Here is a 14614-nt window from a genome sequence, read left to right as displayed (position 1 = left end):
TATCCATCATCGTATCTATCTATCTATCTATCCATCCTATCTAACTACCTACCTCTTTACCTGTCTCTATCTGTATAGCATAATCCGTTACCACCCATAATAGAGTTTCACTTACTTGAGAGTAAACTTCCAATCTTACTTGCCTTCTCTCCATATCACTCACAGTAACACTCAACAGGTATTTGCTGTTTGACTTAGAAGGGAAGGGAGAGTATTTTTTTCCCAATAGGGAAAGAGGAATGGTTGTCAAAATAATACGATTAGGAAAAAAGTGGAAACAATTCACATCACCATGTCTTTCCTTTTGTAGATACAGTAATTGAGAGCTTTGCTGTTTGAGGATGAAAAATTGAAAAGGTTAAAAATATGAGCTCTACACTGTAAAACATTTCACAAACGAAATGTTACATTCAGATCCACTGGCTTCTTCCCATGTCACAGAATTCGTGTATTTCTCTCTCCGCAGTTTCCAACATTTAATCGATTAAAAAAGTTGCTCCGAGGACCATAAAAAGGGAGAATAAAGGGAGGGTCGAAGGCCGGACACTTGGGAGGGGTTTTCAGAGGCCATGCTGCCGTCGGTGTCTGCAACGTGGCCATCGGATCACACTTGAGAAACACACAGGCGTTAGCACACCATTACTAGTCCACAAACACACTAAGACTCTAATTGGAAGGTACTGCTGAGTGGGTGGCTGTTCAAGATCTCTGAAGTTGGACATCGTGGGTTTGAGGCCTAGTCATGTGACTTAATAGCTTCCCAATACCGAGCCAATTACATCCTTCAGTGAACCTTGGTTCCTATGTTTGTATGATGAGGATACTAAATACCAAAGAAAATCATCAAGATGAACACAGTTGACAGATTCAGAAATGACTCCGTGTCTCTCTCTTTATTTCGGGAGCCTGAGCTGGCATCACACGTTCATGTGTGGTCCAGAGGTTTCTGCTATGAAGGACAGTGAACAAAGCACAAAGGGCTTCATTGACGGGTGTCCCCCTCATAGCGTATGGTCCAGGGACAGTTACTCAAAACAGCAAACTTTGTGTGTGCGTGCATGTGTGTGCCCGCACGCACTAACCTGAGTACAGTAGACCTTCTCTGGAATATTTTCTTTCCTGTCCTTCAAAATTCTGTCTGCTGTTGGTGCCTGTTTCTTCTGAAGAACGGAGCGGAGGACGTGAAAAGACACCGGTGGTTCCGAACTGTGGATTGGGAGGCGGTCCCACAAAGGAAACTGAAGGTACAACATACGTAAGCGGGTGGGTCTCAGCTTGGCGTCTTTTACTTGTCGTCAACAAGGGGCACAGAGTGACCCTGTGACTCGTTTGTTTATGGCTGACACCTTGTTTGATTTGTGTAACAGAGCAGAGCATCTCAAATCGTTAATCCAACAACATCCCAGTTCGGTGTTGGGTCTTAGCAATAAAGAGACACCTGGAGGTAACGGGTTGTTGAGACCTCTGGCGGTAGATTAGATGAGGAATATTCTCTAGATCATTCTTTGAACTGAATATATATACTTATATGCATATATAAAACTATATATAATTATAACTAAATAAAATGAAAATAAATAGTAGTAATAAATAAAGTTAAGTAGTTACTTACGTTTTTAATGTTTGTTTATTTCCGAGAGAGAGGGAGAGAGCAAGACAGGGAAGGGCAGAGAGGGAGGGGGGCAGACAACCTGAAGGAGGCTCTGAGCCGACAGCAGAAAACCTGATGCAGCCCTTGAACTCATGAACTGTGAGATCATGAACTGTGACTTCAGTGCCTTGAACTCATGAACTGTGCAGCCCATGAACTCATGAACCGAAGTCAGATGCTTAACTGACTGAACCACTCAAGCACCCCTAAACTGAATGTAGTTCTGAAAAAAATTTTTTAAGTTTATTTATTTATTTTTGAGGGAGAGACAGAGAGAGTGACTGGGGAAGGGGCAGAGAGCAAGGGAGAGAGACAGTCCCAAGGAGGCTCTACGCTGTCAGCATGGAGCCTGATGTGAGGTTCGAACCCACAAACTGCGAGATCATGACCTGAGCCGAAACCGAGAGTCGGACGCTTTACCCACTGAACCACCCAGGAGCCTCCCTAAACTGAATGTACTTTTGACACGACTCCTTAACAGTGACATTCTCAACCTTATACTTCTTGGACTCGATGGAGAGACCTAAAAAAATGCTAATGCTTGGCCCCCCAACCCAAAAGCTAACATTCAGCCCAGACCACCAATGTCTCAATGAGCTGCTTTTAACTTTTAAGTATTTTATTGTTTTAACTGACTGATTTTTCCCAATTCAATAAGTAACATATTTTCGTTGTTCAAAAACCAAATAGAGGGGCGCCTGGGTGGCTCAGTCAGTTAGGCGTTCCGACTTCGCTCAGGTCATGATCTCGTGGTTCGCGATTTCGAGCCCCACGTCAGGCTCTGTGCTGACAGCTCGGAGCCTGGAACCTGCTTCCGATTCTGTGTCTCCTTCTTTTTCTGCCCCTCCTCCACTCATGTTGTCTCTGTCTCAAAAATAAACACTAAAAAAAAAAAAAAGAAAAAAAAAACCCAAACCAAATAGATATTAGAAGGTACGGGGGCGCCTGGGTGGCGCAGTCGGTTAAGCGTCCGACTTCAGCCAGGTCACGATCTCGCGGTCCGTGAGTTCGAGCCCCGCGTCGGGCTCTGGGCTGATGGCTCAGAGCCTGGAGCCTGCTTCCGATTCTGTGTCTCCCTCTCTCTGCCCCTCCCCCGTTCATGCTCTGTCTCTCTCTGTCCCAAAAATAAAAATTAAAAACGTTGAAAAAAAAAAAAATTTAAAAAAAAAAAAAGAAGGTACGCATTGCCATGGCTGAGTGTTAGTCTCTTACTCTATTTCTTCCTAAGCCCCTTGCTTATTTTTTTAAATTCTCATGATTATATATTTTGATAGAGAGACAGAGACAAAAAGAGAGCTCACGTGCGCGCACATGGGGGAGGGGCAGAGGGAAAGAGACAGAAAATCCCAAGCAGGCTTCACCCTGTCAGCTCAGAGCCCTGCATGGGGCTTGAACCCATGAACCATGAGATCGTGACTTCAGCTGAAATCAAGAGTCAGACACTTAACCTACTGAGGCACCCAGGCACCCTTGCCCCTTGCTTATTTTTATAAATAAAGTTTTATTAGTGCACGGCCACATCCCTTCATTCACATTTTGTCTGAGGCTGCCTGACCCTGGAGTGCCAGAGCTGAGCAGTCACAACAGAAATTCTACAGCGGGCAAAACCAAAAATATTTACTCAGTGGCCCTCTACGGGAAATCTTGGCCGACCTCTTATCCAATGCCGATCACCTCATTTTACCAACGCAGGACTGAGGCTTGACATCTTTCTGGGATTTTCCCAAACTCTGGCCACTGGACCAGCTACCTCAGAATCCCTGAGACCGCGGCTGGCCTGGGAATCTGCATTTAACAAGCGATCTGGGTGGTTCTCCCTCTAGACTTCAAGGAGCAACTGCTGGGTAGCGTGTTTCCTCTCTTCGTGCCTCAAACTGGCACCGTTTCAGATTCGAAACTTCCCATGTTCGTAAGCAAAGGAAAGACGGCTTGGGTTCTCTGTGCTTTTTATTCTTTTTTTCCAATTCCTCTCCATTTTTACGTAAAGCCGTAGACGCTGCGACGCACGTCCCTTCCCGGTGCGCGGTGTTCCTTCCTAACCGTACCTTTGTGTCTTGCCCGGGCCCCACAGCCACCCATCGTGCCCAAGCTGTGTGGCGAGGGCGATACCTCCAACTTCGAAGCGTATCCCGACAATGACTGGAACGCGGCCCCTCCCGTCTCGCCGAAGGATTTGGAAGTCTTCAAGAATTTCTGAGGACGCGAATCCACACGTGGAAGGTATATCTTCTTCTCCGTAATTGCACTCCAGTGAGGTTGACACGTCCCCTCATCAAGGGGATGTTGCGTCGACCAAGACGGGGGCTTCCCTCATCCAGTGGGACACGAGCGGGGGAGCAGAACTTGACCTGGTCCTTCCAAGCATCAGCTTGTTTAAGAAGCACTCCCCTACCCCCAGCCCCCCGGGGCATGTTACTGAAGGTTACTCAAGGTGTCACTCAAGGTGGCCCAGAGACAGTATTGCGTCCCACACCCTCCTCCCCAGACAGACCTGAGGGACACAATCCGTACGTCTGAGTAAGAGCCCTGCAAGGTGTGTGTGTGCCCGAATATAGAGACGCATGCCTCCTTTCGTAAAACTCCCTGCGTTCTCGACTTTCTGGAAGCCCTGAGCTCCACACCACCTTCCCCGTAACACTTATCACGTATTTCCAAAAAGGTATTTTTTTTTAGGTCCCTTTTCACCAAAAAGTGATCATACCAGCTTATCCCTCGTATGAAATTGGCTAAGCTCAGTGTGACATTTAGAAGGATGGGTTTTGAGTCTGTCATGTCTTGGAACCTGCGAAGGTCTCTGATTCTGTGTCTGTGGAATGTCTGAGTTTATGGCTTTGCTTCTCATGTCAAGGCAAGAAAAATGATGTGAAGGAAGAGAGGCGACATATTGCCAGCGATATGCCTATGTGGTGACTTTGATTTTCATATTTTTTTTTTAAGTTTATTCTGAGAGAGAGAGAGAGAGAGAGAGAGAGAGAGAGAGAGAGAGAGAGAACATAAGCAGAGGCAGAGAGGCAGAGAGCAGGAGAATCCCAGGTAGGGTGCGAGCTGCCAGTGTAGAGCCTGACGTGGGGCTTGATCCCTGAGATCGTGACCTGAGCCGAAATCAACAGTCGGACACTTGACCGACTGAGCCATTCGGGTGCCCCAACGTTTTAATCTGTCTCCGTCATTTTGCACACGGGGTGGAACAGAGATCCGGCATTTTCCGTGCTCAGTGATCAGGGGTGAGTCTCCGTGTAGGAAGGTATTTCTTCGGGAAACGAAATGGTCTGCCACAGATGAGAGGCAGGCTCAGGGTGAATACTGCCCTCCAGAGCTGACTGATAACTCTATGTCTTAACTGTTCATCTTTGCGAGTGCCTTCTCCATGTTTTTTAGCCCAAGGAAGACGATGTTAGGACAGCTGGAAGGGAGATACCTCACACTTGAGCTTTTATTTGACCTCAGAATAAAATGTGTTCTGTCTAACTGGAAGGTTCTATGGTGAAGCCCATCGAGACAGGATCGAGATTTGCTTGTGAAATCCATGTGATCTATATGCATGACACCATCATACCACATTTGAGACCCACCTTTAAAAGAATGCTTAGTTTGGGGGCGCCCGGGGGGCTCAGTCGGTTCAGCGTCTGACTTTAGCTCAGGTCATGATCTCACTGCTTGTGGGTTCAAGCCCCGCGTCGGGCTCTATGCTGACAGCTTGGAGCCTGGAGCCTGCTTCGGATTCTGTGTGTCTCTCTCTCTGTCCCTCCTTCTCTCACGCTCTCTCTCTCAAAAATAAATAAACAGTAAAAAATTTTTTTGTAAAAAGACTGCTTAGTTTTGTTGTGTTTTGTTTTATTAAGCCTCTCACACCCCTTACGATCCCTGCTTGTGGATGTTTGGAATAAGAATTTCTTTGAAAAAGTTTCCTCCTGTGTGTGCGTATCGTTGAGTTCCTTTTGAGTTATTGCTGTTATTACGAAATTGACCCCGTTATTTTGCAAACTTACCAAATCCTTTATCTTGTCTCCTGGGAGAAACAGGACTTTGAACCTGCCGGGGACACTGATTGCTCAGAAGAGGGGTCGTCTACGCGGGATAAGGACGTTTCCGTATTTCTATATATCTGGATGTATATAAAGAGCCTGGAGACCCGTCGAAAGTCATGGACCTGGCCTTATTTAAACAACTGGAAATCTACTGCACAGTAGGAACTTTTGGGAAATTGTTTGGTTGTAGATTTTGTCTTCTCTCTTAGTGCGATGAACCTACTGTGATATCTCAGTTTTCCTCCCAGACTTCACTTTATAAGTTTGAACTCAACGTGTTCCGCCGTCACCACAGATGGTGTGCGTGTGCGTGTGTAAAAAGACTGTATGAGTGGCGTGCACATCGTGCGTTGATGTCCATGTTCATACTTGGCACAGCCTGTGATTTTTATTTTTCGAGTCACTCTTTCAAGAATCTGTTTCCTTGGGGACAGAACCTAAAACGGATACGGTGTGTGCATTTTGTGTCGTCTTCTGTGCATTTCGTAGGTGGTGAAGAAAATTTCGTGTGGTGGGTCCGCGTCTCTTGTCTTTAGTGCGTCATACCTGGTGACGTTAGCTCTTGAAACAGAACGGCAGAGACACATCTAGCAACACGGCGAAAAGGCAGATGTGGAGTGGTCCACACTGAGCGTGTTGCTAGATGTGGTTCTTCCCAGGACACGGGATGCGCAAAGACGTCCTCGGGGTCCGTGCTGTCCGTGATCCATGACCTTCTGCCCTGTGTTTCCGCTTCCTGATTCTGAACTTTGCTGTACGGACCTCACGGGATTGCCCGTTCCCCCCTGCCTGTGAGTGCTCTGGAAACGCAGAGCTCCTCACCTCTGTCCGTGTGACTGGTCGTAGGGCTCAACCAGGACCTTCTGCTGCAGGGATGTCTGTGCACTTAACTAGTAGGTTCCAGAGCCCAGGGCGACGCCAGGAGGACACCTCCACAGATGTCCAAGACCCCTCTGTACCCTTCCTTTCTTCCCATGCTCGCCTGGAAACATCCGTGTCCTCGGGCAGCCAGGAGGGGAGCTGCGCATACCCTGGGAGGTGTGTTGGAGAACGTGGGTGTGGGGCGAGGGTCGCCTGAGGAGCCTCTCAAGGTTTCTGCAGCTCAGGTGTTCTTGAGTCACCTGCTGGGTCTGCACCTTCGGAGACACTTTTCCAGTGCTGCGCTTGCAAAAGCCTTTTCTCTGCATGGAACCACTCTTCTCATTTTTTTTTAATGTTTATTTATTTTTGAGAGATCAAGTGTGAGCGGGGTAGGGGCAGAGAGGGGGAGACAGAATCGAAGGAGGCTCCAGGCTCTGAGCTGTCAGCACAGAGCCCGACGCGGGGCTCGAACTCACGAACCGTGAGATCATGACCTGAACCGAATCGGGACGCTTAGCTGACTGAGCCACCCAGGCGCCCCCTCCAACCCCTTCTGCAGCTACATCTACGGGTGTAACGACCTGCCCTGTGGGGAAGTCAGGCATTTTTCTGAAGCAGCAAAGTGTCAGAGGCCATGCAGTGGTCTGTCAGGTCCGGCCAGATGCCAGTCACACGCCCAGGAGGCCGGGGCTGTTGGTACTTGAATGTAGAGTGAACAACACATAAAAAAGCTTTTAAAAGACCGTGAAATTCAAGGCGTCCAGCGTATCCCCCTTTCCCGTAAATGACCTGCTCTTCAGGTGGACCTCCGATGAGAAGGTCAGAGTGAGTACAAGATTTAGCAAAATAAACTCTTTGTAATGACGAACTCGACAATTCTTTTCAAAGGGTGTTCCAGCAGAGTGGTGCTTTCAGTCTGTGCTGGGCGATCTCCGTCCTATGTGGACAAAGGAGAGGGTCCAGAACGGGCCACACATCCAGCGGATTCTAAACTATTTCACCATTGAATGTTCCAAAACGGAATCAACAAAGTCACTTTGTATGCTCCGATATAAACCCACAAGGGAGAGCAGGGATCTCGCCTTCTCTGACGTATAAAAATAAATTATTATTATTATTATTATTATTATTTTGGAGCTTTGTGCTTAAGAAAAATAAAAATAAATGAAACACCTTTCTTGAACACGATGAAACATTGTGCGGAGATACATGGACCCAAACGCCTATTTTTGGGTTTCGTGCTCACCGTCCCGGATTTAATATCTGGCATGAAAATTGCATCAAGATAGCACGGAACGCATTGCCTTAATTTTGGACAGATATGCACACACACAAAAACAACCCCACGTTGCAACGCTTGGATCACACGGTTCTTTAAAAACATCGTCATCCGCCATCAGCCATGCAACACAAATTAAAAATTAAAAGGAATTCCAAGAATACCAGATGGTGTTAAGCTCACTCTTGCCATTTCAATATTCCAAGTGGCACAAGCCATGTGTTAACTGCCCGTGGCTGGGCTGTAAATGAAGCAGGGTGATGTCATACAAACACTGGCTTAATCAAAATGAGTCCCAAACCCCCAGGACCGTCACTATATATAACTGAAAAATAGTTTACTTGGTGGGGGGCACTCTCAAATCTTCAGGGATCTGATCAAATATCCGTGTGCAAAAAAAAAAAAAAAAAAAAAAAGCCGTGAAAAAACGTCATGGAAATGTTCGCAAAATTCGCACCAGAAACAAAACTGTACAGTCCTTTTGTCCTATGCAGTTTTATGACTTGGCAATATTTTCTGAAATACAAACACCGTTAAAAAAGCATCCTCAGGAAATGAATGTTTCGCAAAGAAGTACGTAGGGGTGGGTGTCGGTTTTTTTTGTTATTGTTTTTTTTGTTTTTTTTTTACTAAGGGGATGGGCACCAGCCCGCCTGGATACACATCTTCAAAACTCAGAAGGTGATAAAGTTGCAACTGGCCGTAACCGCATATCCTACATTTTGTTGGACGACATCCAGCCCCTTCTTGCACAACACAGGTGGGAACCCTCTGTGTCGTGCACAGATCTGTTGAGGCAAGGGGCACATCGTGGTTTCTGAGGCTGGAGTCAAGATGCGTCGAAAGAGAGCCCAACTCAGCGTGTCAGCCGCGTGCCCCGCTCACACCATCGTGAGGCTCTCACATCGCTCTCCCCACCCCTGCCCAGCCACCTGTGAGTAAGCATCTGCTGCCCTGCTGTGTTTCACTCTCTCCGCTCTACCCAAAGGCTCCCGTGGGTGTTCCCACCCCCAGAATCCCCAGTACCCCAGTCGCGTCATGTGGGACGCATTGGCCCTTTCTCCGTATGACCTGAGTTGCCTCTGGATTTTGGACCACTTTAACTGTGAAAATATGAATCCGTGCCCTCACCGAAAGACCCCAGTGCCCCACCCTGTGGGTCCCCAGGGCTGCCCCCGCCCCGGGAGCACGTCACGCCGAGTCCCGTCCCATGATGACTTCAAAATTGTCATCCCACCTACGTGGTTATCGTAGTGTGGGAGAAATACTCGGTTGGATTTTGTTTTTCCAGCCAGTTGATTTTACATCCGGAAACAAATAGGTTCACAGAAGCCCCTGATGGCTCCCACGGCGGGGATCCCGGCATGGGAGGCTTGGGTTGTTCTTTTCCCGGAGGTCCGTCCACCGAGTGTGGGTTTCGTCGGCGTGGGGCCAGTCCTGTGTGCCGTGTGTCCCATTTTCTCGCGGAGGTGAGAAGATCCTTCTCATGATGCCGCCTTCAGGGGGCGACATCCACCTACCAAAACCAAGAAGACAAGCACACGACCGCTGGTGTTAATGATGCGTGTGGGCAGTTTGGGGTGTGTGTGTTTGCGTGTCTGTGTGTGTGCGTGTCTCAGTGGCGGTGGAGGGCAGGACATGAGTTGTCAGCAAGCGTTGCGTGTTCCTATGGAGTTTGCTTTTCGCATCCCAGGGAACAGACCTTCAGAGTAGAAGGCAAGTCCTGTGTCACAGTTCCCTATAAATTACTGTGTTGTAACCCGTTCTGTTGCACTTCCATGGGCCCTTCCGTGGTCGGCACCTGTGTTTAGAGTAATGGAGAGAAAGTGTCGTTCCGTGGGTGCTTTAGCGGATGGGAGCTGTGGCCTTCTGACGCTCAGCGCGCCTTGCGCTCTGAGATGGCTTTTCAGCTCTGGGTGACGACTGTAGCTTCCTTCTCTCTTGCGCTGCGCTTCACGGGGCCACCTGGCTGGGTCGCCCGCGCATCACGGGGTCCCCGTGGCGGTCCAGTGGGGTGGCCGCAGACACGAGACAGAGTGCCTTTGCGAGTGCGGTGCGCCCCGGCGAGCCAGCACGGGGATTCCTGGGTGGGGATGGGGAGGGTCATCGCAGCTTCCCACGTGGAGAAAGAAAATAACCTGTCGCTAATCCTTTCAAATCTTGCACAATGAAAATCACTGTGATTTGTATATATACCCTAGGAAAATTTTACTGCTGCCTAATTTATGTAATAATACTCTTCATTCCAGGATTGTTTAATAAAACTTTGTATCTTTTAAGGAGTCTGCTTCTTTTTTCCAACTTTTTTTTTTGGGGGGGACAGAGAGAGACAGAGCATGAACGGGGGAGGGGCAGAGAGAGAGGGAGACACAGAATCGGAAACAGGCTCCAGGCTCCGAGCCATCAGCCCAGAGCCTGACGCGGGGCTCGAGATCACGCGAGATCACGCGAGATCACGCGAGATCGCGACCTGGCTGAAGTCGGACGCTTAACCGACTGCGCCACCCAGGCGCCCCAAGGAGTCTGCTTCTGCTCTGCTTTTTCCATTTACAGAATAAGCTTTTCTATATTCGTCTAGTTCAGGGGCCAGCCCTGGCTCTTTTTCAATTCAACTTTTAATTTTTTTATTGAGGTATAATTGACAGAGGACACTATTCAGTTTCGGGTATACGACGTAAAGATTGGGTGCCCACATATATTGCAGAAATGATCACCACAGTACGGGTAGCCAACATCCATCACCACACATACTTACAAACTTATTTTTCTTGTGAGGACAACTTTTAAATTCTGTTTTCTTAGCAACTTGCAAATACACGATACAGTATTATTGTATCATTTTTTTTGCAAAGGACCAGATGCTAAATGTTTTCAGCATTACAGGGCACACTGTGTCTGTGAGAGAGCGTGAAAGCTTCCCTAGACAATATGTGGTCCGATAAAGTTTTATTAAAACAAAGCACTGTTCAGGGGCCGGATCTGTTGTTCAGGCCACGCTTTGCCAGATTCTTACCTGGTGCCTGAGAGTGACCGTGCACATTGCCTTTGCCGCTTGTTAAGAATGTGCCTCCGTCATCGTTATCAACAAATACGTTATTTGATTGCACGTTCCCTCTACTCACATGGCTTGACCCTTGCTGCTTGGTAAAAACATCCTGCCTTCATCACTGAAGCCCACTCGTGTATAGTTGATAACACTGATGTCACTTGCAGCCGGGGAGCAGAATGTCACGACCAACTGAGGGTCACACAGAAGCCTGTTTACCTGGTGACCAAGCTTGTGCACCCCTCTCGTGGAGACCCCTTGGAAGAGGGAGTCTTTCAGGGGCAGGCAGGCCAACGTAGGCTCTGGTTCCACATTTTCCGGGCAGGGACTGTTCCAGAATTTCTGTAGAGTCACTGCACACTCTGTTGATGCAAGTCTCTTACCGTCCTTTTGCATTTTTGTGAGAAGGATCCGATAACCTTGTCCCCAGAACGTTAAGGTAAACTTAGGTGCTTCTGTGTCACATCTCTTTTTTCCATTCATTCATCGTTTCCGTATCTTGGTTCTTGTGAATAAATAGTGCAGCAGTGAACAGAGCTGTGCACACATTTCTTTGAGATGCCGATCGAAACTACAGTGAGTTATCACATCCCCTTGTTAGAATGGCTCATCAAAAAGACAAGACCTAACCAGCGTTGGTGAGGGCATCGAGAAGTTGGAACCCTTGTGCGCTGCGGGTCAGAATGCCAACTGGTGTAGCCACTCTGGAAAATAGTAGGAAGGCTCCTTTAAACGTTAAAGCATAGCCAGCAATCCCACTTCCGGGCACACATTATCATCTGGGACTTAAATACTGTGAACGATAGGATATGTGTCCACTTGAAAGGTAGCAGAATTGAGCCTGAGAAAGACTAAGTCATTTGTTTGAGATCTCGCAGTTAATACGTCACGGAGCTCAGATTTATGCTACATCTGGTTCCTGCTCATTCCAGTGAACCATGTGACGCTTCCCTAATAAAACTAACGAGACGTTCATTAAAGAGGCTAAGAACCAGATTCTCTGTGTTCCTTCTCCCGAAAACACTGGACGCTGGATAAAACAGTGACTGTGTTTATGCGAGAATTTGGCATTTGATGCTTTGTTTTGTTTTGCACAGAAACCTACCATCTCAAACCCCCACTCAGTCTGCCGGTCCCAGGGATTATTTGAACAGGCACGTTTCCTTCCAGAAGTGCATGCGAGAAACGGTCTTGTAAACCCTGTGAACTTGGAAGCTGAGATAAGCTTTTTTTTTTTCGATGGTGGTAAAAAACACATAATAGGAGATCGACCGTCAACAAAATGTTCAGTCCACTTTACAGGGTTGCTAGGTCTGTGCACGGTGTGGGACAGTACATCTCCGAAAAATGTTCGTCTTGCGTAACCCAGACCTCATACCCACCGAACAGCGACTCCCCGTTTCCCCGTCTCTTCCCTAGCCAAAGACCAGCCGAGGCGGAGACCTGCCGGCCTTCAGTTTCATCCCAAACGATCTTCATTCTCAAGGACATCACAGAGAAAAGACTCGGGCTTTTGTATCTCGTTATACACGTCTGGCTTCCAGCCCGGTGCAGACTCAGCTCTTACAGTCCCCTCGGGGGCAATGTCTCGGAAAGCCACTGGCCAAAGAACGAGTCTTAATAATGAATCAGAATTTGTGTGCAGGAGGCTTAAAACCAGCGCCTTGGGAAAAGGGGGGAACCCCACAACGGGCAAGGTTTACAAAGTGGTATCAGTCCAGTAAGTGGGAAATGAACAAAGGTCCGAGATCTGAGCTCTTGGCGTTATAATGCCCTGGAAATACCCGTTTTGCCGTGGACAGAGTTCCGCACGTGACAGAGTTTCTACACCTGACACTGTGCTCATCACATGTGTAGCCACCATGGGCCATCATACTGCTGCTTTGTTCTCTGCATTTATGGGTCTGTTTCTGCTTTTTGGTGGCTTGTTTATTCATACGTGTGGCTTTTCAGATTCCACGTATGAGTGAAATCATAGTATTTGTCCTCCTAAGTCTGACTTACTTCACTTAACGTGATACCTTCTAGATCCATGTCTCAAATGGCAAGGTTTCATCCTTTTTGATGGCCGAGTAATGCTCCATCGTATATATAGACCACATCTTCTTTATCCATTCATCCATCGATGGACATTTGGGTTGCTTCTGTATCTTGGCTGTTGTAAATATGCTGCTGTAAACGTAGGTGTGCGTGTGTGTCTTTTTGAATTCACGCTTTTCTTTTCTTTCTTGAATTAATGCTTTTGTTTTCTTTGGTTAAGTACTCAGTAGGGGAACTACTGGATCATAGCGTAGTTCTATTTCTAACTTTCTGAGGAACCTCCGTACTGTTTTCCAGAGCAGATGCACCAGTTTGCATTCCCACCAACAGTGCACGAGGGGTCCTTTTTCTACACATCCTTGCCAACACTGGGTATTTCTTGTCTTTTTTTAAATTTTAGCTACGGAATATAATCTTACACAGCCTTGGGGCTTAAGAGGAGATCCCATAAGCTGTGATTTTTCAGACCCTCACTGTGGCGTATTTGGCAGAACTATCTGGAACCCAAACCTGAAACCAAAGGTGAGCAAATGTGGCTTTATTAATGTGTAAATAGAACACTCTTTCATTTCAAATTTATTATTATTTATTTTTATTATTGTTGTAATTATTATTTATTTTGAGAGAGCGAGAAAGAGAGAGAGAGACAATGCAAATAGGGGAGAGGGGCGTTGTGGGAAAGAGACAGAATCCCAAGCAGGCTCTACATTCAGCATGGAGCCCGACCTCAGGGCTCAATCCCATGACCCTGGGATCGTGACCTGAGCCGAAAACAAAACTCGGACGCTCAGTGGACTGAACCACCTAGGCGCCCCTTTTTAGTATTAGTGGGGACCCAGAGAATTGAATGCATGACCCACGCTTCTGTCTTGGTCCGTGTTAGAAAAAAAACACTGACTCTCCTTACTTTTTCGTGTTAAATCAGAGCTCGGTATTGGCGATTGAAGGCAGGATTGAAAGCCAGCTGGGGTCGAGAAGAAACCATTATCCCACATGGCACACACCCACCTTCTGGCCGATATAGGAGCATTTTACAAGGCAGTTATTAATGGTCCGTCATTATGTAATATTTTCTTTTCCACAGCTCTGATTCTCAATCTCTATAAATTTATACTTTGACAGAAAACAGGTCCAACTTTTTTTTTTTTTCCTTTTTGGTTGTTTCTGTTTTACAACTTTGGGTCAAAATTCCCATGGTCATTGGATATTGCCGTTACATTTTACAGTCTGCTTTGGGAATCCAGTTGGATGGACCTCCCTTCCTAATGGAGGTGGAATATCTTTGTCAGCTGTTGGCAGCTGGCGACGAGGCAGCCGGACCCTGCACGAACCTTTCATAATTCTTGTGCACGATCTGCACAGGCGTTGGGAGTTCTCGATACACTGGAGTGTTCTCTTTTCCAAGGAAAAGAGGTACTGGGGATTTCCAGGCATTTCTCTTGACTACTTCAGATCAGAGGTGTGGCTTCTGAGCCTTAAGAATCCAGCTTGTGCTGGGCGCCTGGGTGGCTCAGTCAGTTAAGCATCTGACTTTGGCTCAGGTCATGATCTCACGGTTCATGAGTTCGAGCCCCATGTTGGGCTCTGTGCTCACAGCTCGGAGCCTGGAGCCTGCTTCGGATTCTATGTCTCCCTCTGTCTTTGCCCCTTCCCCTGCTCATGCTGTCTCTCTCAAAAATAAATAATCATTACGGGGCGCCTGGGTGGCG

General features: G+C 47.4%; 1 protein-coding gene across 2 annotated transcripts in view; it reads left to right on the top strand.

Annotated features, from left to right (window-relative positions):
• Positions 1-10098, top strand: part of PRKX (protein kinase cAMP-dependent X-linked catalytic subunit) — a 75341-nt gene extending 65243 nt beyond the window's left edge. Inside the window, exons 7-9 of one of the 2 annotated variants that reach the window (XM_058714338.1) lie at positions 1167-1244; positions 3723-3877; positions 5672-10098. In XM_058714338.1, coding sequence (XP_058570321.1) covers positions 1167-1244; positions 3723-3848 — 204 coding nt within the window. In that variant the 3' untranslated portion in view covers positions 3849-3877; positions 5672-10098. Of the gene's footprint in view, positions 1-1166; positions 1245-3722; positions 3884-5671 lie in introns of both variants that reach the window. The other variant, XM_058714337.1, reaches the window with a different exon arrangement.
• Positions 10099-14614: the final 4516 nt, after the last annotated feature.

Source organism: Neofelis nebulosa, chromosome X (genome assembly GCF_028018385.1).
Source record: "Neofelis nebulosa isolate mNeoNeb1 chromosome X, mNeoNeb1.pri, whole genome shotgun sequence".
Classification (NCBI taxonomy): domain Eukaryota; kingdom Metazoa; phylum Chordata; class Mammalia; order Carnivora; family Felidae; genus Neofelis; species Neofelis nebulosa.
The sequence above is the reverse complement of the archived record's forward strand: the minus strand, read 5'-3'. Positions and strand labels throughout refer to the sequence as shown.